We start from the raw sequence: 26,355 nt of genomic DNA on the forward strand, positions 1-26,355 counted from the left end.
TTGAGGTGGTTCAGTTCACCTTGGGAGGAGGTGGGGTTTGCAGATTCTTTTTGCACCGTCTGCCAGGGCTTTGATTGTGCTTCTTTTTTGACTTGGGTAATGGTTGGGAGTTTTTATGTAGGTATCTATCCGTGTGTGTAGCTTTTCTGTAAACTGCGTGCCGCAATTGTTGATTGGGTTTGTGGATGACTAGGGCATCTAGAAATGGCGGTTTTCCTTCGTTTTCTTTTTCCATGGATGTTTGGGTGGATGCTGTTGAGGCAGTCCAGGAACTTATTTAGTTCTTCCTCGCCATAGGGATTGTGGGAGTTGGGAGTCCAAAGCACCTGGAGGGCCGAAGTTTGCCCATGCCTGCCCTACATTGTAGAATTAATATCGGTTAACACCCCTTGAACTCAACGCTAGGGGACTATGGGAGATGTAGTTTAGTGAGGCACAATGCTCTTTGTCAGAGAATGCTGAAGGCCTTGTCAAACGACAACTCCATAGCATGAAGTCATGGCAGCTCTTGTATCGATTCTACATTATAGATGTATCCAGAAAGGGGAATTTGCTTGAGACTTCCCATTAAGAGTAACCAGCTGATGCTGAGCAATTGAATGTAACCTAAAGAGAATTGGTGAAAAGAGCTCCTCATTGAGGCTCCCTTCCTGCGCTTTTCCGTCAGGCGAGTGCAGTAGTCGCCTCAGCGCGTCATGCCGCGGGGGTCTTTCTCCGTCCCGGCAAGATGGCGGCGCCCACCGGGCCCTGAAAGATGAGGCTGACTCGGAAGCGGGTTTGTTCGGCGCTGCTGGCGGCCTACTTGCTCTTCTCCCTCTACGCCGCTTATAGCGTCTTTCTGAAGCCTCGGCGACCTGTAGCCCCGCGGGCGGGGCAGAGAGAGAAGCAAGGGCGGGCAGGTAACTGAGCCCTCTCCTCCCCAATTCCTCTACCACAGGCATGGGCAAACCTCGGCCCTCCAGGTGGTTTGGACTTCAACTCCCACAATTCATAACAGCCGGTAGGCTGTTAGGAATTGTGGGAGTTGAAGTCCAAACCACCTGGAGGGCCGAAGTTTGCCCTTGCCTGCTCTACATCTTCCAGGATTTCATCTAATTGAGCCATGGCAGTTAAAGTAGTGTCAAGCTGCATTCATTATACAGTGTAGATGCTTCTAGAGGAAAATGTCTCGATTTAAGCACTTTCCTGCATCTCTGCTTTGTCTAGTAGTTATATTTTACATTAACTCCATCTACTACAACGTTGGACTGATTTGAATCCAGCTCACGTGTGCATACAGATCTACCCAGCACAATAATGTTAACGTATATGGTTACATGACTAATGCAGGTGTAAATGTTTGGGACCAGGAGTGTTTGGGAGTTTGGATTCTTTTTAATAAAGATTTCATAGAATCCTAGAGCTGGAAGAGTTGGTCATCCAGTCCAACCTCCTGCCAAGAAGCAGGAAAATCACATTCAGAGCACCTCTGACAGATGGCCATCCAACCTCTGTTTAAAAGCCTCCAAAGAAGGCGTCTCCACCACACTCCAGGGCAGAGAGTTCCGCTGCTGAACAGCTCTCACAGTGAAGAAGTTTTTCCTAATGTTCAGGTGGAATCTCCTTTCCTATAGTTTAAAGCCATTTTCCCATGTCCTATTCTCCAGGGCAGCAGAAAACAAGCTTGCTACCTTCTCTCTATTTTTAATTATGTCAGAAGTGACTTGAGAACGTACTGCAAATCACTTCTGGTGTGAAAGAATTGGCCTTCTACAGAGATGTTGCCCAAAGGACGCCCGGGAGGCTTCTCTCATATCCCCGCAAGCTAGAACCAACAGATGGAAGCTCACTCCATCTCGTGGATTCGAACCGGCAACCTTCAGCTCAGCAACCCAACCTTTAGGTCAGCAGTCCATCCGGCACAATGGTTTAATCCATTGCACCACCACCATTCTCCCTATGACTTCCCCTCACATATTTATACATGGCATCATGTTGCCTCTCCTTTGGGATGCCAGTATTTGCATACGGTATGCATAAGTAATCAGGTATCTTGGAGATGGAACCCAAGTCTAGACATGAAATGTATCTGTGTGTCACATGCGCCATGTACACATAGCCTCAAGATAACATTAATAATTTCTTGCATGCAGTAAAGTTTATCTGCCATCAAAACCTTCTGAAATCAAAACTAAACTCTCACTATCTCAACCAGGATTTTGGAATTTGAGGTACGGGTGAGTGCAACCTGTCCACAACTACATCTGGTGCTCCTCTTACATGTGGCTTGTAGTGGTTTAGCTAGGCATCTGTATTTAGAATCAAAGCAGTTTGACACCACTTTTAATTCCCAAAGCTCAGTGCTGTGCAATCCTAGTAGTTATTTTTTGGTGAGGCACCACTACTCTTGGGCAGAGAAGGTTGAAGATCTTGTAAAACTATAACTCCAAAAATTTGAATAGCATCGAGCCCTCCCAGTGAGAGTGGGTCCAGCTGCATTAATTCAAGTTCTCCAGTTATTCGGCTCCCATAGTGTTGAAGCATCAGGTATAGTCAGCCTTCCATATCTACAATTATTACCAGAAGGCAGCTGGAGATTCAGGCTCTAGTACCACCACTATATTGGGAATGTTCAATTCTATCTCTGCTTTCCCCACAGAGCTGTTTCAGTACTAAACCACAATCTTTTGTAAGTCATGGACTGGATAATGACAAACAGATTGAGGCTTAATCCAGACAAGACAGGGGTGCAGATTCAGCCTGTGCTGAGATCTTGGGTGTGCTCCTGGACTCAGCCTGGAGGTTCAGATTTTGGCAGTGGCCAAAATCACATTTTCACAATTAAAACTAGTGCATCAGCTATAACACTATGTAATAAAATTGGAAAAAAAATCTGATCCTGGTTTGAAAGTATTATTTCCTGTTTCATTGTGAAATAATTACTTTGAAAGTACTGTAGTTGTTATACTCCTGAAACTTCATTTTTGTGGCTGCCACAAACTAAGTTGAATTGGTTGAGACTGTGAGATATTGATTGAAAAACTATAGCAAAATGTGCTGCAGTATGTCCCGCAAAAAAAAGTTTTTGCAGTTTGATAAACTTTTTCATGTTTTTATGATAGAACCAACTAGGAAATGACATTTATATTCTAGAAACATAGTGCAATCTGTTCCTTGAGATATCAGATCTGACCTTGGCAATATATGTCTTGATTAGATTCACACTGCGTTACTGTAACACATTTTTAGAGCTATCTTTGGGAGCTGTTCAGAAACCTTAGCTGGTCCAATATGCTGTGACAAAACTGCAGGCTAGGGCTGGTTACAGAATGTGACTTTCTTGATTAAACAGCTTCACAGGCTTACCGTCCATTTCCAGGCACAATTCAAAGCTCCTGTTCTGACCTATAAATCTTTTAAGACTTGTGACCAGGCTGTCTAAAAGCCATCTCTCCCCATATAAGCCTACTCACTTTATGATCTTTGCAGGAGGATTTGCCCTCTGGATGTGGGTAAGCCTATATGTGCCTACTTCTGTGAAACTCTCATCCATTGACTCCATGCCCCCCCTCTGCGCTTCTTTACTGGCCTCCAGGTTTTAACTGATTGAGGCAGAAGGATGTGTGGTTTTCATTATATTTTTGTTTAATGTTTACATTTTTGTAGTACATATTATTTTAGCTGTCTTAATTTACCCTGCAGTATAAGCTACATTAGGGGTCAGTGTGGTATAATTGTTTGAGTACTGGGCTATGACTCTGAAGACCAGAGTTCAAATCCCTACTCAGCTATGTAAACCTGCTGGATGATATTGGCTAAGTCATACCCTTTGCCGCAGACAAGGCAATGTCAGCATCCTTCTGAACAAACTTGGCGAAGATAAGTGCTGTGATATGGTCACCTTAGAATCACCGTAAGTCAGAAATGACTTGAAGACAAACAACAACAAATACAGAGTTTTGGCTTCTTTATCATTAGAAAAGCAGGATGTAAAACAAATGAAAAAATATGGCACCATAGCAGGAAGCCTTACAGAGTAATTCACCCCTTCTATTAAGGGAGAGCAAATATGACAAAGTCATTGTAAGCTAAAGTAAAATGAAGAGACGAAAACACTCTACAATTCAGAAATCAGGGATTACTTAATGCTGTTATTAGCACATATGTTTCACTTACCTACCATTGTTTCCATAAACTAATCCAGTTGGTTGAAAACATCCTGTGATAGATTGGAAATAGCAAAAGTTGAAGAGAGAGAAGGGTTGGGATTACTGTCTATACTGAAGGAAACCTTAATAGAGTTTTGACTGCAGTATGATCCTTCATATTCTTAGGAGATAGGTTCGTGAACTTCCAGTGAAGACAGGAAACCATATTAAAATAGACAACTTCTGCAAGAAGTTTACATAGAGCAATGGTGCTCAACCTGTGGGTCCCCAGATGTTTTGGCCTTCAACTCCCAGAAATCCAAACAGCTGGTAAACTGGCTGGGTTTTCTGGAAGCTGTAGGTCAAAACACCTGGGGACCCACAGGTTGAGAATCACTACCATAGAGGCTCACTGAAGATCTAAAAATGTTCTAGAGAGGTAACGTCATAGGAATTTGCTGAGTCCTCCAGGGTAACTCTGGTAACTTACAGTAAAAGCATACCATAGAATCACCTGGAGGACATAGAAAATTTCTATGTAGGACAGATTTTGTCAGATTTGGCAAGATGAAACCATAAGTTTTGGTCTCATGGGTAGTGGTTGAGTAGGTTTGGGGATTGTATTGTTATTTGTTCATATAGTATCAGAGCATTGCTCCATCTGGTTCAGTATTGTTTCCATTAGCTTGCGGTGGTTCTGCAGATTTCAAAAGCAGTCTTTCTAAGATATATTTTAAGTTGCCAGGGATTGAAACAGTTTGCATACAAAGTGCTGCACCAACCTTGTTTCCATGGTTTAGGAAAATATTTATGTGTTTCTGGCATTACAGATTTAGCATTTATTGGTCACAAAATACTGTTATAGGAAGAGGTTTAGAATAAATTGCCTGTGTTTGTTGTCGAAGTAGTCTTAATCGTTCATACTTAGAGCATGCTGCTTTGAGAACTGATGAATGGAATCCTTGGGAAGTTGATGAAAAGAATGATTTGCAACAGAAGTCGGCAAGCAACTTTCACCTATTGAAAAAGATGGGAGGGCAAGAGGAACAAGCAGACCTCAGGGTACAAATCTGGGGGAAAGCTGCTATTGGTAAGTCCTGTACATTAATATTGTGATTACCATATCCAAATATAATTGCTTCCTGTTTCAATGCAATCTGAAATATTTCTACTGTGAAATTTTAGTGTAGTCAGATATTTACCTCTTCGTAAATTTTGGACTGTAGCATTTACATGGAAATTTGTTGTATTAGCAGCAGGCATGAATAAGCTCAGAAAGTCTGTCTGTCTGTCTGTCTATCTGTCTAGCTATCTATCTATCTATCTGTCTGTCTATCTATCTATCTAATGGGCCATAACATTATCTGCCAACTTGACACTTGACTTTTACTAATAATTTCTCTGAGTAAAATGATGGATGCTATTTCAGTAATATGAACTTGATATATTCAGTTAATACGCAGTTATTAGATGTTGTCAACAATTGATGAATAAATCTTATGAAAAGTAGCTCTACTCCAAATACATATCCTATTCGGATTTCTGTATTGAGAGTTTGGCGGTCCTTTTCAGTTTTAGTGATGTCAACAGCAAAACAGAAAAGATCCTTCTGTTGCCTATGGAATTTCCATTCTCTTTCCATTTGATTTCACGTGCATATGTGGGTTCTTATAAGTATGTATCTGAAACCCTCTCATAGAATCATAGAGTTGGAAGAAACTACAAAGACCACCCAGTCCAACTCCCTGCCATGCTGGAGCACACCATCAAAATATTCCTGACACAAAAACCAAAAGAAGGAGACTCTACCACACTCTGAGGCAATACATTTCACTGTCAAACAGCTCTTACTATAAGAAAGTTTCTTCTAATATTCAATTTGTTTTTTTCCCTGCAGTTTGAATCTATTGCTCCATGTCCTGGTTGAGCAGCAGAAAACAAGCCTGCTCCACATTCAATATGACATCCTTTCAAATATTTAAAGATATTTAAAAAACACCAGAATCAAGATACTATATAATGAACATGACTCAGAAACAGGAGAACTCCAGACAACAAGCACTCAAGGGCCAGTTAACACCTCCCAAACATAGGATGCCTCCAGGCAACAAAGCCCAGTCTACCTCTCTGTAGATACCCTCACTGATATGCAAACTTCTTGGCTACTCAAATGCTAATTCAAGCTTGCTAATTGAAACATTCACACTTGCTTTAAACAGATAAGAGTTCTTTCTCCAACCCTGGACATTCCACAGGTGTGTGTATGTATGTGTGTGTGTGTGTGTGTGTGTGTGTGTGTATGTATATATATACACACACACACACACACACACACGCACATCACTTGCCTTACTGCCAACAGAACTTCTGATGATGCTTGCCACAGGTGCAGGGGAAACGTTAGGACAGAATGCTGCTGGAACATGGCCATACAGCCTGAAAAACTCACAGCAACCCAGTTATTCCAGCCATGAAAACCTTCAACAATATTTAAACATAGTTATCATGTCCTTCTGAAACTTTCTCTTCTCCAAGCTCAACAACTCAGCTCCCTAAGCTGTTTCTCAAGGGACATAGGACCTTTGACCATTTTGGAAATCCTTATCTGGACATAATCCAGCTTGTTCATCTTTTTCCAGAACTGTGGTGTCCAAAATTAGACACAGTATTCTAGAAGAGGTTTTGCCCTCTCTGTGCGCAAAATTAAAAACAGTGGGCTAAGAAAGGATTTGGATAGGTTTTACCATAAGCCTGGTCTGTTCTCAAAATTGCCACCCATTCTAAAATATTTTTCCCATTCAAAATGTGCCATGGAGTATTTTGCTATGCATTGATTTGTGCCTGTTTGTGTGAAACGGCACAACCCATATGTGGAAGTATCACACTGTTCTTCTACCGTGTGTTCTCCTAACTTTTGTCATTCATTCTGCATGTTGTAAGCCATAAGTCTTTCTTCATAGAAAGAAGTAGGTATCTTCCCCTCTTACATAGAGGAGAAGGATAAAAACATATTCTAGTAATCTCATAACTCTCAGGAAATTTAGCTATCTTCTTACTGATCGAGTTTACACTCTTACAAGGAGAGAACTATATGCAGATAGATAAATTCTTTAGCTTTTGTTCAGTGAGTCTGTTCACCTCTTCAGTTTCACCTCTTCATAGTATAAGGGCTGTAGGTTTTTGTTTCCATTCTCATTTAATCATTCTTCATTGTTCTACTTTCTTTAGAATGTGTTTGCTTTGATACCAGGAGATAGCTTGCTGCAATTCACATTTATCCACGTCTTTGTCTAATTTATCTTAAAAGTTCCAGACTGCAGGCATTCAGAGGTATTATTAACCATGATAAATTGTGTTTTTATAGGTCTTTACCTGTGGCAACATATCTTTGAAGGTCCGCTTAAGCCTGCAGATGTTTCAGCTCAGTGGAGAGAAGGAAGCATAAAAACAGGAAGCTCATTTTTCAGGTACAGTTTGATGCCTCTTGTCAGTTTCGTCCAATAGTTTTACATAGTCTAGTTGTTGTATGTCAGCCTGTTCAGTCTGTGTCTGCTCCTACTGCACAGCTCGAGTCTGAAGTTCATGAAGGGAATGATACTTCAAGTGGGGGGCTTGGGCCTGAATTAAGAGTTAATGAGAGGCCTGAGCAGCCAAAATTAAGTGTAGATAAGCAAGGTTCATATGAGAGACCTGAGCAAGGGGAAGTGTTGGGGGAAGACTTTTCACCAGAGTTACAGTCTGGTAGTGACTCGGAGTCTGGTAGTGACTCAGGTGACAACGAGAAGATAACCTTCTAATTGGCCTTTGGGATTTAATGTTTGCTTTTAAAATTACTTTATCCAAGTTTTTCCTGTGGTTTTGTTTTGCTGTGTTTCCTGTTTTCACTTGCCTTGCTCCATGGAATTTCTACAGTGTGATGGTTTGGATTTAAACTTTAAAGACATTATTTACTGACTACTTTTTGGATTGTACCTTTTACTATTTTTTACTGCTTTGCTTTTATATATATAATATTCTACAATAAACTGCTTGCTTTTTAATCAGTTGGCATGTTGCTTACAGTTAAAGGGATTTCTGCCTTGGAGTGCAACACTAGTGCCATAACTATGCTAAGATTGGAAGTCATGATAAGCCATGGTGAATTGAAAATGGAAGCATAAACTTCAGATCTCCTCATAGCCCAGTAGTTCTCAACCTGTGGGTTCCCAGATGTTTTGACCTTCAACTCCCAGAAATCCTAACAGCTGGTAAACTGGCTGGGATTTCTGGGAGTTGTAGGCCAAAACACCTGGGGACCCACAAGTTGAGAACCAATGTCATAGCCTCACCTCATGGTGCATGAACTCATAAGTCACAGTTTTGTGTTGTTTCTGAACATTCAAATTTAGAACAAGTTACAAGTTGGAGTAGGTGGCTTCTTATTTCTCTAGATATGGTCAACAACAAAGCCTTTATCTTACAGAATTCCTCAGCCAGGATGGACAGTAGCCATTTGGGGGGAGTCCCCCAAAAGTTTTTTCTTTTCAAACTCTGAGCAGAACATGTGTTGCGTGTGGTTCTTGCAAGTAATCTCCCTCCATTCCCTCATATGACAACTTTGATTTTTTTTTTTACTTGGGGGGGAAAACAGCAATAACACCATCAGATTTGCTGCTCTTGCTGGGCTTCTCTCTGGTCAATTCCCTTGAGTAGAGTTGTAGATGTCAGCAAATGCTTGTTAACGTTCCTGGTTTCAGTAGCCCATGATCCAATGACGAGGGATGACAGTGGATAGAGGAGGACTCCACAAGCAACTGGTTGAATTAGATAAGGCAGCTCTTTAACATCTAGTTAAAATGAGTTGGGAGAGATGTTGTTATAGTTTAATTATAATTCTATAGTGCAATGAAATGGATGACACACTAGGAGCCACATTATCTATGTACTGTCTTCTGGGCACAAGTCATGGGCAATCATTTGTGGCCAAGTATAATTGACTTCTAGAGTTTTGGTGGTGGTTCTGTAAATGGAGACCTATTCTGGATCTTTTATAATGAAGACATAGATTTCCAGATGGAAGGTGGTCATGACAAGGGTTGGTTTGACCCGCGTTCCTCTTGGCGTGTTTCTTTTTCTCTCTCTATTCATTCCTCTTCAAAATAACACCGTTGGTAATAGCTGAACTCCAGTTACAACACTCTAGTGCCAGGGCTTCCCAGTTCTTGGTGTTTATACCACATTTTTTAAGGTTAGCTTTAAGCCCGTCTTTAAATCTCTTGTTGTCCACTGACATTCTGTTTCATGTAGTTAAGTTGAGAATAAAGTAGCTGCTTTGGGAGACAGTGATTGGGCCTTCGGACACGAATTGGAGTGCTTGCTAGATTATTTTTCAGTGCTGAGAATCCAAGCATATCTTGTGCTTCTTAGAATACTCAGTTTAAAAGTTAGACCTTGTAATGTGACATAAGAGAGCCAGTGTGGTGTAGTGATTTGAGCATTGGACTACAACTGTGGAAACCAGAGTTCAAACTCCTGCTAGATCATGGAAAACTACGGGGTGACCTCTGGCAAGTGCCAGTCACTCAGCCTGAGAGGAAAGCAAAAGCAAACCCACTCTGAATAAATCTTACCCAAAAAAATCCCTCCTGTGATATGTTGCCATGAATCACAACTTGAACCCAGGAACCCATTTACTTAATATGTAACTCAAGGACTGCCTGTATATGATAATAACAACAGTTTAAAAAGTTATCCCTCTAACCTTCAACATAGTCATAGACAATTAGGAAGACTTCAAATGCAGTATGAAATGCCCTAAGAAATCAATTTTCCTATTAGGATTGTTCTGCTTAGCTGCAGTTTAATACCTCACAATAAGTCACATTAAACTCAGTGGGAGATATTACTGAGTTAATATGCATAGAATTGCATTTTAGGTATTCAGTGCCTTCGTTTATTTCAGAATTTACCACTACTAGTAAGGCAAGCAGTTAGCAAAATATAAAAGAACTTTTATTTTAACACACACCAGCTGACGGCAGAAGGTTGGTTTTATTGAGCAACACATACATCTGTTTCCATATTAGCACTGTACAGTTTGATCTATAGACTTACAAAGTTGTTAACAGAAAATGTTATAGCTATAGTATGCAATAAAAGAGAATCACTAGCCATCAGCAGTTTACAACAGGAAGACTAAGCCAAGCAATAAGATCAATAAAAACACCACCAACATTAAGAAAAAAACAGGACTCAACAAATCCTAAAAGGTTGTATGAAAAAGAAATTGTGTGAAATCTGGTGCTTTTAGGATAGTTAGGCAATTGTGGGACTATACTAGCATAATTATGTATTTTGGTGTAGACTTTAATGACAGTACAGCAGAAGGTGGAGTAAAAAGGCATGTTTCCAAGTCAGCATTTTTTATTTCAAGAACACCGTTTCCCATGCCTTCACCCAAAAAGCCAGTATTGGCAAAAGGGGGTATAATTAAGTTGGTGAAAAATGTCCATGTAGTTAGTTAATGTAGGGACAATTGAGTACTACCTTCTGGAGGAACTCCTCACCATGCTAAGTAGCATCTTAGTACTGGTCTCAGTAGCCATTTTGTGAGCAAGAGGGCTCAAGTCCTGTCTGCAATGCTGTAGCTGGGAGAAAAAAGACATTGTTGCATATAAAATAAATATCATTCAGCAAGTGATGTCTGTTCTTTCCCCTCAGTTCCAGAACTGCAGTTGGTTTCTTCTCTCTGAGTGATGCCTGATTTTTTACCTCCAGGCTACAGAAGTGCAACCAGATGTTGTTCAGATACCCACACCATTCATCTATTAAATGTGCTGAGCAGTTGTGCTGCATTAAGACATTGCCTTGTACACCGGAGCAACAGAGGAGCTCTGTAAAAATTATACTTACAGAGCTTTACACTGTTAATATCACCTAAAATTGTCTCATTGCCTTTGCAGTTCTATTTAATTCAGGTAAAAATGATCTATGGACAAACAACATTCCAGTCTTTATATGCTCCATATGGCCTACCCTTGTTAACACCACAATGAGTACATTCTGATCCAGTGGTGGTTTTTGACTGGTACCCAATGGCTCCACATCTTGCATGAAAATACTCTAGTCTTGATACCATTGAGGCATTAATGGCTATGACTGTCATTTTTTTTCAGATAAGGATGCAACTAGGGATCCAAACTAAGTTAGTGAAAATCATTTATGGACTGAAGAGCCTTTATAGAGAGTATCCTTTGTAGAGAGAAAAAGTGGGGTATAAATAAACATCACCATCTAGAATAAAGGCATTGTCAAGATGACTCTTTAAACAGAGGAGAGCTGCGTTGTACAGTACACAACCCCAGTCACTTCCATCTCAGTTCATATGACATCGTCTAGTATAGGGGTCCCCAAACTACGGCCCAGGGTCCACATGCTGCCCATTGGAGCCATTTATCCGGCCTCCGCAGCGGAAGCTCCCTCCTCCTCTGTCGAGGAAGGTGCATGTGGCGCGAGGGAGGGGGGAAAGGCGCACACCTTTCCCGCCTCCTCCCTCACTCCTCCCTCGCCTTCCAAAGCTTTGCTTGTTTATAATGTTATTTTAATCATTATTTAATTTTTTAATTAATAAGAGGTGCTTTGCTAGTGCTTTTGGTGCACAAAGGCAGAAGGGGGTTGGACTAAATAGCACAAGGGGTCCTTTCCAACCCTTGTTGTTGTTGTTGTTGTTGTTGTTGTTATTGACACAAAGACACAGTATAACACAGCAAATGAGATATATATGCTAGATTTCGCATCACAAAATCACAAGTTGAACACTTCCCAAGCATTGTGTGATGTGTTGTTGTTGTTGTTGTTGTTGTTATTATTAACAACATTGAGGCTGGGTGGCTATCTGTCAGGGTGCTTTTTTGTGCTTTTGGTCCACAAAGGCAGAAGGGGGTTGAACTAAATGGCTCAAGGGGTCTCTTCCAACCCCCTTTATTATTTTGATGATGATGATGATGATGATGTTGATGATTAACATTGAGGCTGTATTTGTTCCCATTTTGTGTTTTTTTTTACTTCAAAATAAAATATGTGAAGTGTGCATAGGAATTGTTCATAGTTTTTTTTTTTAATTATAGCCTGGCCCTCCAACAGTCTGAGGGACCGTGAACTGGCCCCCTGTTTAAAAAGTGTGGGGACCCCTGGTCTAGTACCTCATTGATTGTGAACACATATTTAAAGTTTCAGCATATTGTTGGCTACCTCAGTTTCACTTTGACTCTTCAATAACCCTGTGAAACTCCTGGCAAATTGACATTTGAATAAATGAAAGACATTCAAGTTGGGCTGGTTAAGACACAAGCTGCTGGTTTTTGTGTTGACCCTAGGCTTATAACGGGGGCTATAGTTAAGCAGAATGGACTGTTAGGAGAAAAAAAAACAGTGTTATCAGATTTTTGGCTGAAGCAGAGCTTGGGATTGATGACAATAGTAGAAACACAATGTTGATTAGGGCTAATGGAATTTACAGTCCAATCAAATCTGGAAGGTCAAGCGATACCTATTTCTTTTATAGAGATACAGGGATTTACGGATATCTGTAGCTAAAATTTGTTGGCACACGCTATGAACTCCATGTAAAAACCAACAGATTAAAGTTATGAAGGAGTATGGGATGCTAGGTTGTCTTTGGCCAGTCTTACAGCTATGCCCTCTGATGTTACAAACACAGGAAAAAGGCCAGCTAGAGGAAATAGAAAGAAGGATTGGTTAACTCCTACATAAAGAGTTATTACATTCTGATGGAAGGGGATATGTAAACAATATTGTTAGTTACTGTCAGTTTTGAGAAATGCTACCCATGTCAGAATTCCTGACCTTATTTTGAACACTAGCTTAATCAAGCCTCCCATCTACACTAACTAAAATGTAATCTCAGAACTCCACATTAAAAAGTTAGCATTCTTCATGTTTCTCCTTTATTATCGCTTTGGGAATTTGTCTGAAAAAAAAGCTAAATCAGAATTCCTGAACAATCTCTACATTAAAATATTACCCAGTTTTCTTGTGAATCTATGATAGCCTCCCCTATGTGGTACCCTCTGGATGTTGTGGACTACAGTCCTCATCTGCCCCAGCTAACATGACCTGTAGTGTGCAGTCATGGGAGCTGAAGTCCAAAATCTGGGGAGTACCAGTAGTCTTTGGAATCAGTCCCCAAATCAGAGCAAACTGAATTTAATTATTCAAACTTACTCTAATTCCATCCTTCATTTTCAGCTGAAGTTTTAATTTTACATTGTGAACCTCTTGAACTCAGTTCAAGCTAAATGTTAAAGTTGCAGTCCAGTTGAAGAAACTCAGATGAACTGCATAATAAACAGCAGTTCTTAATATGCATACTGGGAGCATTTTAGCCTATTATACTGCTGCTCAACTTCTCTTTGTTTCAGTATATTGTTTCGGGAAACCTTCATGAAATAAAAAGAGTTTCTGCGGTTGCTTGTTGGATTGAGCTTTCTTATTGAATGTGACTGTGCTAAAGAAGACATTACACTCACACAAATCATGAACGTAAGCATTAATCTGCAGTGCTGTTGTGACGCATGGTTGTCAGCAGTTGGTAAATTTAACGCTGTGTACGTAATGTTGGTGCAGCAAGCTCCGGTCAGGACATGAAGACCTGACATTGACAGATTATGGAGAACTAAGCTTTATATTAACCTTACTGTCATTTGAAGAAGTCATACGCAGGTTTTACATTTCACAAGTGCTAAACGAGGAATACAGAGCATAAATAAAACAGCATAACAATGATTATTTATAGCCTTTCTGCTGTAACAGAGGGCTACCATGGCATTGTGGTTCCCACTCAGCCATGGAAATCCATTGGGTGGCCTTGGAAATTCCTACTCTCATCCTCATAATGGCAGATCACCTCTGAACAAATCTTGCCAAGAAAATCTTGTGATTGGTTCACCTTTGAGTTGCCATAAGTTGGAAGTGACATAAAGGCACACAATACCAACAGTCTGCTATATTATACAGAAAGCCCCTGCTTATCTGATGGGTTAGGGGCTGGAGCACCATCAGGAAGAAGAATCAGCTGAAAAGTGAACCTAGATTATTGTAAACTTACTCATGCATTTTGACTACTACAAAACGTAAATATAATGCACTATATGTTACATGCTACTATGTACATATTTCAAACTTGAATGAAGAAGGGGCTCACTTTTTCCATGGGTAAGCTTTGGGACCATGCATGTGCTCATGAGCACTTTCATAGGCAAGTAGAATGGATGAAGAGCAAACCTCTAGTCAGATTAATTGAACTCTTCTGAAATTTGCAAGCATTGAAAGAATGAGGTGTCTGAAAACAATGTTTCGAAGGGTAGTGAAGGCCTGTTATGTTGTTGTTTATAATATCTGCAATAGCTAAAACTTTTTATGTTTGTGTTTTGTCATTCACAGTTTCATCACAGGTCCAGCAGTCGTCCCTGGCTACTTCTCTGTAGAAGCTGACAATGTGGTTTTAGTGCTGAATGGCAGGGAAGAAGGAAAGATCTCCTCCGCCACCCAGTGGCTGTATTATGCACAAACATTAATAGAAACGCACAAGCTGCGGCATGTTGCTGTTGTGTTGCTTGGAAGTGAACAGTGTAGAAATGAATGGATTTACCCATACTTAAAAAACAATGGAGGGTTTGTGGACCTCCTCTTTGTAGTATATGACAGTCCCTTAGTGAATGAAGAAAATGTTTTCCAGTGGCCTTTGGGAGTAGCAACGTAAGTATTTTTGTTAATATTGATTAAGATAGAATGCAATTTGAACATAAGTCTTTGTGAAACTGCTGTTCTGCTATGTTATGCAAACGGTTGCTTTAGTACACTAATGCAATACTACAATAATTATTTGACCATGATAATATGTTTGTAGGTTTCACCTTTTTTCTAATGTAATCATTTCCTACCTAATTTCAGTTTTTTTGTGAGTGGACTGCTAGACTTACCTCACATTTAACAAGTAAGCTCCATTGGATACAATGGGACTTACTTCTAAGTCAATACATACAGGATTGCACTGAATGTTTAATCTTCAGAGATTACATTTGGTGACATTTAATATATATTTGTGCTATAGGTAGAATATAAAAATTTTAATGAAAAATACTGGTGTGTATGTAAAATTTAAAGAAGAAGTTGCTGTGAGTTTTCTGGGCAGTATGGCCATATTCCAGAAGCATTCTCTCTAGATGTGGGCAAAACATCAGGAGAGAATGCCTCTGGAACATGGCCATACAGCTTGGAAAACTCACAGTGACACAATGATTCCAGCCATGAAAGCCTTCGACAACACATAGTTAAAACATTTCTAAATCATCTTTCTGGAGTTTCCCTTAACAGAGAAGGAAGTACATATAATCATAATGTTGCCATGATGGTCTTGATAGAACAGAACTGCAGGGAAGGACTAAAATTTAAATTATGTAACTGTAGAATCTATATATATATAAATGTAATGTGCATTTTATTATGGAGTAAACAACAAAACCATTGAACCAAATCACACCAGATTTGGCCACAAAAGACATAGTCATCCAAAATACGTCTTTCAAACAAACAAAAAAAAACCCTAGAAAAATAAAGTCCAAATTAGAGGAAAAGGAAGAACTGTTTTTTTCCCTTTGCTGCCAGTTAGAAGGGGAGGCTCTGCCCACTTCGTCTCCTAGCAACCCACTCAGCTGGAATGGCGACCAGGGCCTCTTCACTCAGGCCTCTTCCACACTGCCTATAAAATACAGATTATCTGATTTGAACTGGATTATATGGCAGTGTAGACTCAAGGCCCTACCACACACCTATATAACCCAGAATGTCAAGGCAGGATAATCCACAGTATCTGCTTTGAACTGGATTATCTTGAGTCCACACTGCCATATAATCCAGTGTGGATTTTATACAGTTGTGTAGAAGGGGCCTCATATAATCTAGTTCTAAGCAGATAATATAAGATTATAAATATAATATTTAAGATTACTGTGGTATAATAATATAGAACAATATAATCTCTAAAATCAGGACAGTAAATAAAGAGCAACACTCTGAAAACAGGGAAATTCCAGAAAAGAAACAACCAGGGCCAGCTAATACCTCCCAACAAACAATTTGCCCAGGCAGGAAACAGCCAGGCTTTGAAGCTGCAAGGCCATTAAATGCTAATCAAGGTGACTAATTACAGCATTCCTACTTGCCGCATCGAGACTATTCATTGCTATTCAACCTGGCCAACCAAAATTTCCCCTAGATAGAAAACCCTCAGGTTTTGAAGCCACGAGGCTACTCCATCCCATTTAACCTCACTGCTATTCCACCTGGCCAACAAATGATTCCCATAAGCCACAGCAATGCACAGCAATGCATGCACAGCTAGTTTACTATAATTGTGTAGTCTTGTACATATATACCCAAAGATTCAGTATTATAAAATTCAGTGCAATATAGAGTTATGTAGTAGCCCTCAGATGTACTGGATGGCAACTCCCTTTATCACCATCCAGCACAGCTAATGCATTGTAGATTGGACAGGGCAGATACAGTGTATGTGTGGTGAAATTCTACTCATTATAAGTGTACTTATGCTGTTTGTTTGTTTGTTTGTTTAATTTCAGCTACAGAAATTTTCCTGTAGTTGAACCGAACTGGTCAATGCTGCAGTCACCAAGGTTGTACCAGTGTAATTTCTTGGGAACGGTATATAAGAATTCAACACGTGAGATCGTAATGAAAGTTCTGTTACAGAATAGACTTAATAAGCTCTGTTGGATTTCACCCAGAGAAGAGTAAGCTCAAAATGCTGGTCATTGCCTTTACAGTGTTGGCACCATGATATTCTGTTTAAAATAATATTGTTGAGCAACATAGGATGTTTTTATTTTAGGCATTTATATGAATCTGTTGTCAGTGTTTACAGTTGACTCTGCAGGAGATGCTTCAGTTGTGTTTAATAGGAAAATCAGACTATCATGCCTTGCAAATGCTGATACATCTGCTCCAAGTGCAAACAGATGACTCTGATGGAGCAGAGGATCCAACAGCTCGAGCACCGTATTAAGACCCTTAAGGACATTCAGGCACTTGAGCTGTTCTTGGACACTGCACAACACGCTGCTGTAGATCTACAGCCTGCATCACACCAACACCACCATGACCATGATCAGGAACCTTATGGGGAGATCAACTCAAAGGTAGACAACCCTCAGGCTTGGAAGGAGGTCACCCATAGAAGGAGACACAGGACCAGGCAACCTCCGCAGAACTCCTCTGCTCAGCTGCATTTACACAACAGATTTGAAATTCTTACATCATTAACATACAATCAGGAAACACATCTTGTGGAGGACCACAGTTTCTTAGATACCACTCAGTGGACCACCCTGGATCAATGCGCAGGGGATAGCCCTGACGGGGACAGTGCATCACCACATTCACACTTATGTAATCATGCAAATGCTCCATCCCCAATCGTAGACCAGGAGCAACAGGAACATCCTTGGGAGAGTAATGGGCTCTCGGATGTATCTCAATGGATTGTCATTGATGAATGCACTGGGGATGTTGAGGAGGAGGACAACACTTTACACCTACATGATTCACTTCAACAGGAACACTCTTCAGGGGACATACACACTGTCTTGCACAAAAGGGACCCTGTCAATCCTCAAAGGAAACAGGTCTTGGTAGTAGGTGACTCCCTCCTTAGAGGAACGGAAGCCATCATTTCCAGACCGGATGGGATGGCTCGAGAAACATGCTGCCTCCCGGGGGCAAAAATACACCATATCACTCAGAGGCTCAGCAGGCTCCTAAAGCCCCATCACCCTCCCCACCTTATGTTGATTCATGTAGGTACCAATGACACCGCTAGGCATACTTTTCAAAAGATCACAAATGATTTTCGAGCTCTGGGAACAAAGCTAAAACTGTATAATGTACATGTGATCTTTTCATCCCTCCTCCTCGTTGTAGGACACGGCTCTACAAGGGCCGGAAAAATAGTACAGGTCAATAACTGGCTCAGAAAATGGTGTCAAGAGGAGCATTTTGGCTTCCTTGACCATGGTCTACTCTTCCAAGAGGATGGACTACTGGCAAGTGATGGGGTGCATCTCACACAAGTAGGAAAACATCTTTTTGCACACAGACTCACAAACCTCATCAGGCACACTTTAAACTAGATCCACTGGGGGAGGGGAACAACAGCCTGGCGAACACTATATTACCCACGACCACAGGGAACCGCCAAAAGGCTAAATGGAGGGCTGCACAAACACAGCAACGACCAAGTACAGGGAGCACAATAATCCCAAATAAACAGCTCGAGGGGAGGTCACAGGGGCTTACATGTCTTTACACCAATGCTCAGAGCATGGGAAATAAGCATGACGAACTCCAACTCTTAGCACAGCACCACACGTACGACGTCATAGGCATCACTGAAACCTGGTGGGATGACTCCCATCACTGGAATGTAGCCATTGAGGGCTATAACCTCTTTCACAGAAATAGAACAAAGGGGAGAGGAGGGGGAGTAGCTTTATATGTCAAAAACAGTTACGATGCAGAAGAAATGCAAGACTGTAATCTGGGAAACCAGCTTGAAAGCATCTGGATAAGAATCAAGGGAACCGGGACTCAAAAAGATCTTGTCGTGGGTGTCTACTACAGACCTCCGAGTCAGGATGAAGGACTTGATGAAGCCTTCTGTCAACAGCTGACCAAACAGGCACAAAGAAGAGATATAGTCGTCATGGGCAATTTCAATTATCCCGATATCTGCTGGAAAACAAACTTAGCCAAGAGTACAAAGTCCAACAAATTCCTCACTTGCCTTGCAGACAATTTTATGGTACAGAAGGTAGAAGAGGCAACAAGGGGATCAGCAACTCTTGATCTAATCTTAACAAATGTGGAAAACCTGATCAATACAGTTGAAGTGGTTGGATCCTTAGGGGCAAGTGACCATGTGCTTTTGCAGTTTGCAATACAAAGAAATGCTGAAACTAAGACAAGTCAAACACGCATTCTGGACTTTAAGAGAGCTGACTTCCAAAAAATGAAGGAATTACTGAGCGGCATTCCATGGACGCCGATATTAAAAAACAAGGGAGTTAAGGATGGATGGGAGTTTTTCAAAAATGAAATACTCAAGGCTCAAATGCAAACAGTGCCAACAAAGAAGAAAAATAAGACAAGTGCAAAGAAGCCAGAATGGATGTCCAAAGAACTTCTAACTGAGCTAAAGCTCAAAAGTGACATGCACAGGAAGTGGAAAGGGGGAGAAATCACCAAAGAAGAATTCAAACGTATAGCCAACTCCTGTAGGGAAAAGGTTCGCAAGGCTAAAGCGCTAAATGAGCTCAACCTCAGCAACATGGAATGGACGAAGGATTGGGGGAAATCCAACCCCAAATAGGGAAACAAGTTGTCCAGGAACACCTGGCCACTCTAAACGAATTCAAGTCCCCAGGGCCAGATCAGCTACATCCAAGAGTATTGAAGGAACTAGCGGAAGTTATTTCAGAACCACTGGCAATTATCTTTGAGAGTTCTTGGAGAACGGGAGAAGTCCCAGCAGATTGGAGGAGGGCGAATGTGGTCCCTATCTTCAAGAAGGGAAAAAAGAACGACCCAAACAATTACCGTCCGGTCAGCCTCACATCGATACCAGGCAAGATTCTGGAAAAGATCATCAAGGAAGTGGTCTGCGAACACTTAGAAACAAATGCAGTCATTGCTAATAGTCAACACGGATTTACCAAAAACAAGTCATGCCAGACTAATCTGATCTCTTTTTTCGATAGAGTTACGAGTTGGGTCGATACAGGGAATGCTGTGGATGTAGCGTACCTGGATTTCAGTAAGGCCTTTGACAAAGTCCCCCACGACCTTCTGGCAAACAAACTAGTAAAATGTGGGCTAGACAAAACTACGGTTAGGTGGATCTGTAATTGGCTAAGCGAACGAACCCAAAGGGTGCTCACCAATGCATCATCTTCATCATGGAAAGAAGTGACAAGTGGAGTGCCGCAGGGCTCCGTCCTGGGCCCGGTTCTGTTCAACATCTTTATTAATGACTTAGACGAAGGGTTAGAAGGCACAATCATCAAGTTTGCAGACGACACCAAACTGGGAGGGATAGCTAACACTCCAGAAGACAGGAGCAGAATTCAAAACGATCTTGACAGACTAGAGAGATGGGCCGAAACTAACAAAATGAAGTTCAACAGGGACAAATGCAAGATACTTCACTTCGGCAGAAAAAATGGAAATCAAAGATACAGAATGGGGGACGCCTGGCTTGACAGCAGTGTGTGCGAAAAAGACCTTGGAGTCCTCGTGGACAACAAGTTAAACATGAGCCAACAATGTGATGCAGCAGCTAAAAAAGCCAACGGGATTCTGGCCTGCATCAATAGGGGAATAGCGTCTAGATCCAGGGAAGTCATGCTCCCCCTCTATTCTGCCTTGGTCAGACCACACCTGGAATACTGTGTCCAATTTTGGGCACCGCAGTTGAAGGGAGATGTTGACAAGCTGGAAAGCGTCCAGAGGAGGGTGACTAAAATGATTAGGGGTCTGGAGAATAAGCCCTATGAGGAGAGGCTTAAAGAACTGGGCATGTTTAGCCTGCAGAAGAGAAGGCTAAGAGGAGACATGATAGCCATGTACAAATATGTGAGGGGAAGTCACAGGGAGGAGGGAGCAAGCCTGTTTTCTGCTGCCCTGCAGACTAGGACACGGAACAATGGCTTCAAACTACAGGAAAGGAGATTCCACCTGAACATCAGGAAGAACTTCCTCACTGTGAGAGCTGTTCGACAGTGGAACTCTCTCCCCCGGGCCGTGGTGGAGGCTCCTTCTTTGGAGACTTTTAAGCAGAGGCTGGATGGCCATCTGTCAGGGGTGCTTTGAATGCGATTTCCTGCTTCTTAGCAGGGGGTTGGACTGGATGGCCCATGAGGTCTCTTCCAACTCTACTATTCTATGATTCTATGATTCTATATGTTAATCAGTAAATGTTTGATTTTTATACTTATTTTATATATCTATATATTTGGTGTCATGTATAAATTTCTTGGGTCAAAGGGGGTTAAGATTGCAGAAGTTTAAGAACCCCTGAGATTTTTTTTCTGTGTCAGGAGCAACTTGAAAAACTGCAAACTGGTGTGAGAGAACTGGCTGTCTGCAAGGACGTTGCCCAGGGGATCCCCGGATGTTTTTTATCATCCTGTGGGAGGCTTCTCTCATGTCCTTGCATGGGGAGCTGGAGCTGATGGACAGGAGCTCATCCTGCTACCCGGAATAAAACTGTCCTGCCGGCACAAAGATACACCTGAGCTAAAGGATACTTAAACCTTATCAGACTTTTTATACAAGTGACCCTGAATCCTGTGGTATCATTTTGTCAAATATGCTGTGGAAACTGAGTCTTACACACACACACACACACACACACACACACACAATGACTTGTGTCACTCACGTCTAATTTTATACTAATCAGTTCCATACCCAGTACCTTTTCACATGTGAGAACAGGGTGAGATCTAACTGAGCACTTCAGTATAGTTATTTCTTCATTTGACCTAAATCAAGCTTTCGCATCCATTTTCCGAAGCACTTTGGTGAGATTAAACGGTGACTTTGTGAAAAGGATTTTTGACTGCTTGTGGAAATTCCCTTTTAGAAAACTCCACAGGGTACCCGGTCTGCCTGTCGACTTGCTCTCTTCAGGAAATAACTTGCCCTCTTTCCCTGATTGCCTGAGCTCTTGAAACTTTTTTGGAAAAAAAATCCACTTGCAGCAGAGCATGAAATGCCAGTCTGACGTAATCATTAGTCAGTGGGCTAGAAATTACTTTATAATCCTGGATAGATAAAGGTTACTGATTTTATACAGTGCAAACACATGCCATTCTCAAAAAAGTAGAGTGGGGGCATTATTGAGCTATAGAAAATGCTTGGCAACTGTTATTTTCCATAAAAAGGGTATTTTCTTAGCAAGTCATGAGTTTGGAGTCCTACATATCAAATTATTTTGCTATTTTAATGATGTTCAATACCTGCTATACAACCCTATGGTAAAAAATATTGCATATTACTATTTTATTATCCTAATGTTTTCATTCAGATGAATAGAAGAGCAGTCTCAACATAAAAATTAATAACAATATTTATAATTATAATAATCTAATATAATGCAAGATATTAAGTAATGAAATAAACCTTTTTTCACAAAAGCGTTCTGCAAAGTGAATGGTGTAGATAGGCCTGGAATTTTGCACCAATACAAATTCATAATTCGAAAGTCACAAGACATCTTGATTTATTATCTGCATAATGCAGTTAATGTAAATTTCTTTGGATTGTAAGTATTCTTCTACATAAATATTTGAAAATATTTGAAATGTTCAGCCCTCAAGTTGTAGATTTTTCTGCTGCTTCTGCTGCTACACTTGATGAGTATGTTGAAAGTGTGACTTTATCTTTTGGTCACTTCTGAAGGCACAGACTTGAGTCCTTATATCAGGAGAAAGACAGCATAACAATGAAGTAAATAAATAATAAATCAAATTAATAAATATTTTCAATCTCCTTTTTTATTTCTTAGGTGGTGGCCTCAAGAAACCAATGAGAGCCTTCGAAATTATCAAGACGCATTGCTGCAAAGTGATCTCACACTATGCCCAGTGGGAGTAAATACAGAATGCTATAGAATTTACGAGGCTTGTTCCTTTGGTTCTGTTCCTGTAGTAGAAGATGTAATGACACCAGGAAATTGTGGCAATTCTTCTGTGCACCATAGTGCTCCATTGCAGTTACTGAAGGCCATGGGAGCTCCCTTTATCTTCATTAAAAACTGGAAAGAACTTCCCGCTGTTTTAGAAAAAGAGCAAAATATGACCCTGGAACAGAAAATTCACAGGAGAAAAAAGTTAATGGAGTGGTATCGGCAGTTCAAAATACAGATGAAACAAAAATTTATCAGTGCATTGCAAAAATCATTTTTACATAAGGACAGAGGAAGTTAACTATTGCTCTGTATACAAGCATGAGTAAAGTGTAATTTCTCTTGAACTTTTTGTAATGATGTAAATTTTCAAAAGTCCTTTCTTGCAAGTTGGAACTGCCTCTTAAATGATTGTTGTATTTGTATATACCGGTAAAATAATATAATATATGTAGATAAATGTATTCTGGCAGACGGTTTGTTTCAATGAAAAAGTCTTGTCTTCTAAAAGTACTTTGTTCATTAACCGATAGCAGAGTCAATCAGCACATGAGATTCTTTTGTCAGAAGTGAAAATCCCTCCAGAATTAGCCTTATACAGGCTTGCTACTCCTGGAGTCATACATTTTCTGTCTAGGATGCTCTCGATCCTGTAGAACAATAATCAATTTTCACTTGAAGCTGACCATAGAGTCGCACTGAGGGACGTAGTAATTTCTAGAGAGAACATAATAATCAAATCCACAAAAAGTGAAAGCCACAAATATGGAGGCCTGACTGTATGTATATAGATATGTGTGTGTATTTATGTATATATGAAAAAAATGTGTCCATCTCTAAAATAGACTAGTTTGCTTTTCATTCCCACTACCTTTTGAAAAAGCATACCTGTTTTAGGTTGCTTTCATACACACATTGAAAATATCAGTTCACACTGGATAATTCTTTCACTTCTTCCAGTGTAATCTAGCACAAGGAAGTGCTCCATCAGACCTAATGCTGCTTGGAGATTGTCATATGCCCTAGTTAGGAAGAAAAAGAACAAAAATCCATCTTTGACCTACCTTGACAGGTAGGCATGGACACAACTTTTTATGAGTAGCGCATAAAATACAAGGTAGGGTAGGAAAGGGTTCAAAAAGCAACACTGATGCATTTTATGCCGAACTGAACAATTTTGCTCCTTGTTGTGGAAAAGTGATTTGTTACAGGCAATGAGCATTTCTGTAATGAATTATTTCCAAGCACTGGAGAACAACACAGGCCAATCCTTGAATTATGTAATGTTCTTCCTCTATGATTTATTATTATTAATCTTTAATGAAACTATATCATCCTTGTAATTATAAAAGTAACTAAAAGTTGCAATTATATCACAAAATAAAGTTACTGGTTTTTATTGATTCTAAGACTCACCTTTTTTTATGTAAACATCTCATAAAAATAGGTGTGTCTTAGAATTGCGGGTGATATATATATTTATTTCTGTTAGTGCAGTGGTTCGCAACCTGTGGGTCCCCAGGTGTTTTGGCCTACAATTCCCAGAAATCCCAGCCAGTTTACCAGCTGTTAAGATTTCTGGGAGTTGAAGGCCAAAGCAGCTGTGGAACCACTGCATTAGTGTGTGTCTTACAATCAATGGCATATTAGAATTGATGAAATACGGTATATAAAAATAGTAGAAATTAGGACTATACTTTAGTTTCTGGAACAGTAATTAGTTACTTCAGCGCTGAATGCATATCAGGGCTGACCCTGCTTAGCTTTCAAGATTAGATGAGATCTGTTGCTTCTAGTATTCCAAAGTAATGGGCAAAATCCCTGGACTGATAGCGGCTTGGATACAATATGACTTCGGTTGTCCTGAACCCTAATGTCAGTTCAGCTTGCCCTTAACCCACATTGTACTCTAAAAGTTATATTCATTTGCTTTTTCTGATTTATTCAACACAGAAAGATGTATTTTAAAGTATTGCTGATCATAATTGAATGTTAACTATGTGAGATATGACCTCATTTGTGTGTCAGTCCCCAAAAGTCTTACATGATTGAGATGAAGTTCACAGTAATAACTCAGATTCATAGGAAATTCTGAGTTTCAAATGCATCAGATCTATAGCATTGCTTTATATATCAGATGTTACATATCATGTGTGACATTTAATCATCTACTGTATTCCATTGGCTCAAAGTAACACATACACCTAGTACTTGAATATCTAGTTGAGCCAGTGATGGGGACTAGTCACTCTCTTTGTTGTTGTAGAGATCTGTTTTAAACTGAAATGTTACTGATTTTTTATCTTTCTAAATGTTATGATTTGAATTGTGTTCTCATTGTGAATAGTTCAATTCTGTTTTTGTATGTTTTGTACTTATTTTAAGGCCTTGAGTTTCAGCTGAGGGACAGGATGGCAGGAGGTGGAGGATTGGTGTAGATTGTCGTGTAGGGTGTGTATGTAGTCCTGGGACCAAACTCCAGTGAATACCAAGGGCCCACTGGGTTACATGGGGAGAAACTTAGGGATGCATGAGTATGTCTTAGGCTGGATGTATATTTTTCCCTATGATTATCAGTACAGTAGAACAGTTTGTTGATTTTGTTTTCCTGTGTCAGGAGCGACTTGAGAAACTGCAAGTCACTTCTGGTGTGAGAGAATTGGCCGTCTTCAAGGGCACGCCTGGATGTTTTTACCATCCTTGTGGGAGGCTTCTCTCATGTTCCTGCATAGAGATGGAGCTGATAGAGGGAGGTCATCCGTGCTCTCCCCGAGTTGGATTCAAATTCGCAACCTTCAAGTCAGCAACCCAACCTTCAAGTCATCAGTCCTGCTGGCACAAGGGTTTAACCCACTGCACCACTGGAGGCTCAGTTTGTTGATTACTTTATTACAAGAACTTTGGGCACTTTAATGATGAATGCAAATGTATGTGGTGCAAACCAGTGTCTGGTGGAACCTGGCTATTTGTCTGGGATTGCATCCTTGAAAGTATTTGTCTAGCATTAATTAGTACTAATTAATGTATACTATGTATTAATAGCATACAAATTAATTTATGTTCATGATTTTCTGACTCATTTTACACATATAAATTCCAAAATATTTTTCTTTTCCTCCTGTCGAAGCACATTTCCAATTACTGTCTGGCCTAGTTTCCTAAACCCACCAACACAGTTGTAGCAATTTTGTCCTGACAGGCCTTAAATGCTTTTCTGATTACTTGGCAGAAATGTGTCACATAAAGCTGTTACACATTATTACATGTACACATTGGAAGAAGGGGTGACATGCTGAATTTGGTCCTGTCAGCCGTTAAAGTATTGGAGTAAAATGGAATTCCGAGCTCAAAGCTTTTAGTTCTTATTGATTTAGTTCACTTATGTCCTATTGATTCTATACACAATTCTATTATTACTTCCAATTAGAGTAGACTCATTGAATCAATGGACTTTAACAGAGTGGGGAT

The 26,355-nt window shown here is 40.4% G+C and overlaps 1 protein-coding gene across 1 annotated transcript; it reads left to right on the forward strand.

The window, feature by feature from the left end:
• Positions 1–528: 528 nt before the first annotated feature.
• rxylt1 (ribitol xylosyltransferase 1) lies at positions 529–26,002 on the forward strand. Its single transcript, XM_062982552.1, has 6 exons — positions 529–899; positions 5,056–5,217; positions 7,492–7,594; positions 14,568–14,882; positions 16,766–16,936; positions 22,768–26,002. The coding sequence occupies exons 1-6, from the start codon at positions 755–757 to the stop codon at positions 23,186–23,188; spliced, it is 1,317 nt and encodes a 438-aa protein (XP_062838622.1). The 5' UTR covers positions 529–754; the 3' UTR covers positions 23,189–26,002.
• Positions 26,003–26,355: the final 353 nt, after the last annotated feature.

The sequence above is a fragment of the Anolis carolinensis genome, chromosome 5 (assembly GCF_035594765.1).
Source record: "Anolis carolinensis isolate JA03-04 chromosome 5, rAnoCar3.1.pri, whole genome shotgun sequence".
Taxonomy (NCBI): Eukaryota; Metazoa; Chordata; class Lepidosauria; order Squamata; family Dactyloidae; genus Anolis; species Anolis carolinensis.

Excerpts from the sequence above, each read along its gene's own strand:
- rxylt1 (XM_062982552.1), top strand. The coding sequence starts at position 755 with ATGAGGCTGACTCGGAAGCGGGTTTGTTCGGCGCTGCTGGCGGCCTAC. Across the intron at positions 7,595-14,567 it reads ACAGGAAGCTCATTTTTCAG|TTTCATCACAGGTCCAGCAG; the intron begins GTACAGTTTGAT and ends TGTCATTCACAG. Across the intron at positions 16,937-22,767 it reads TGGATTTCACCCAGAGAAGA|GTGGTGGCCTCAAGAAACCA; the intron begins GTAAGCTCAAAA and ends TTTATTTCTTAG.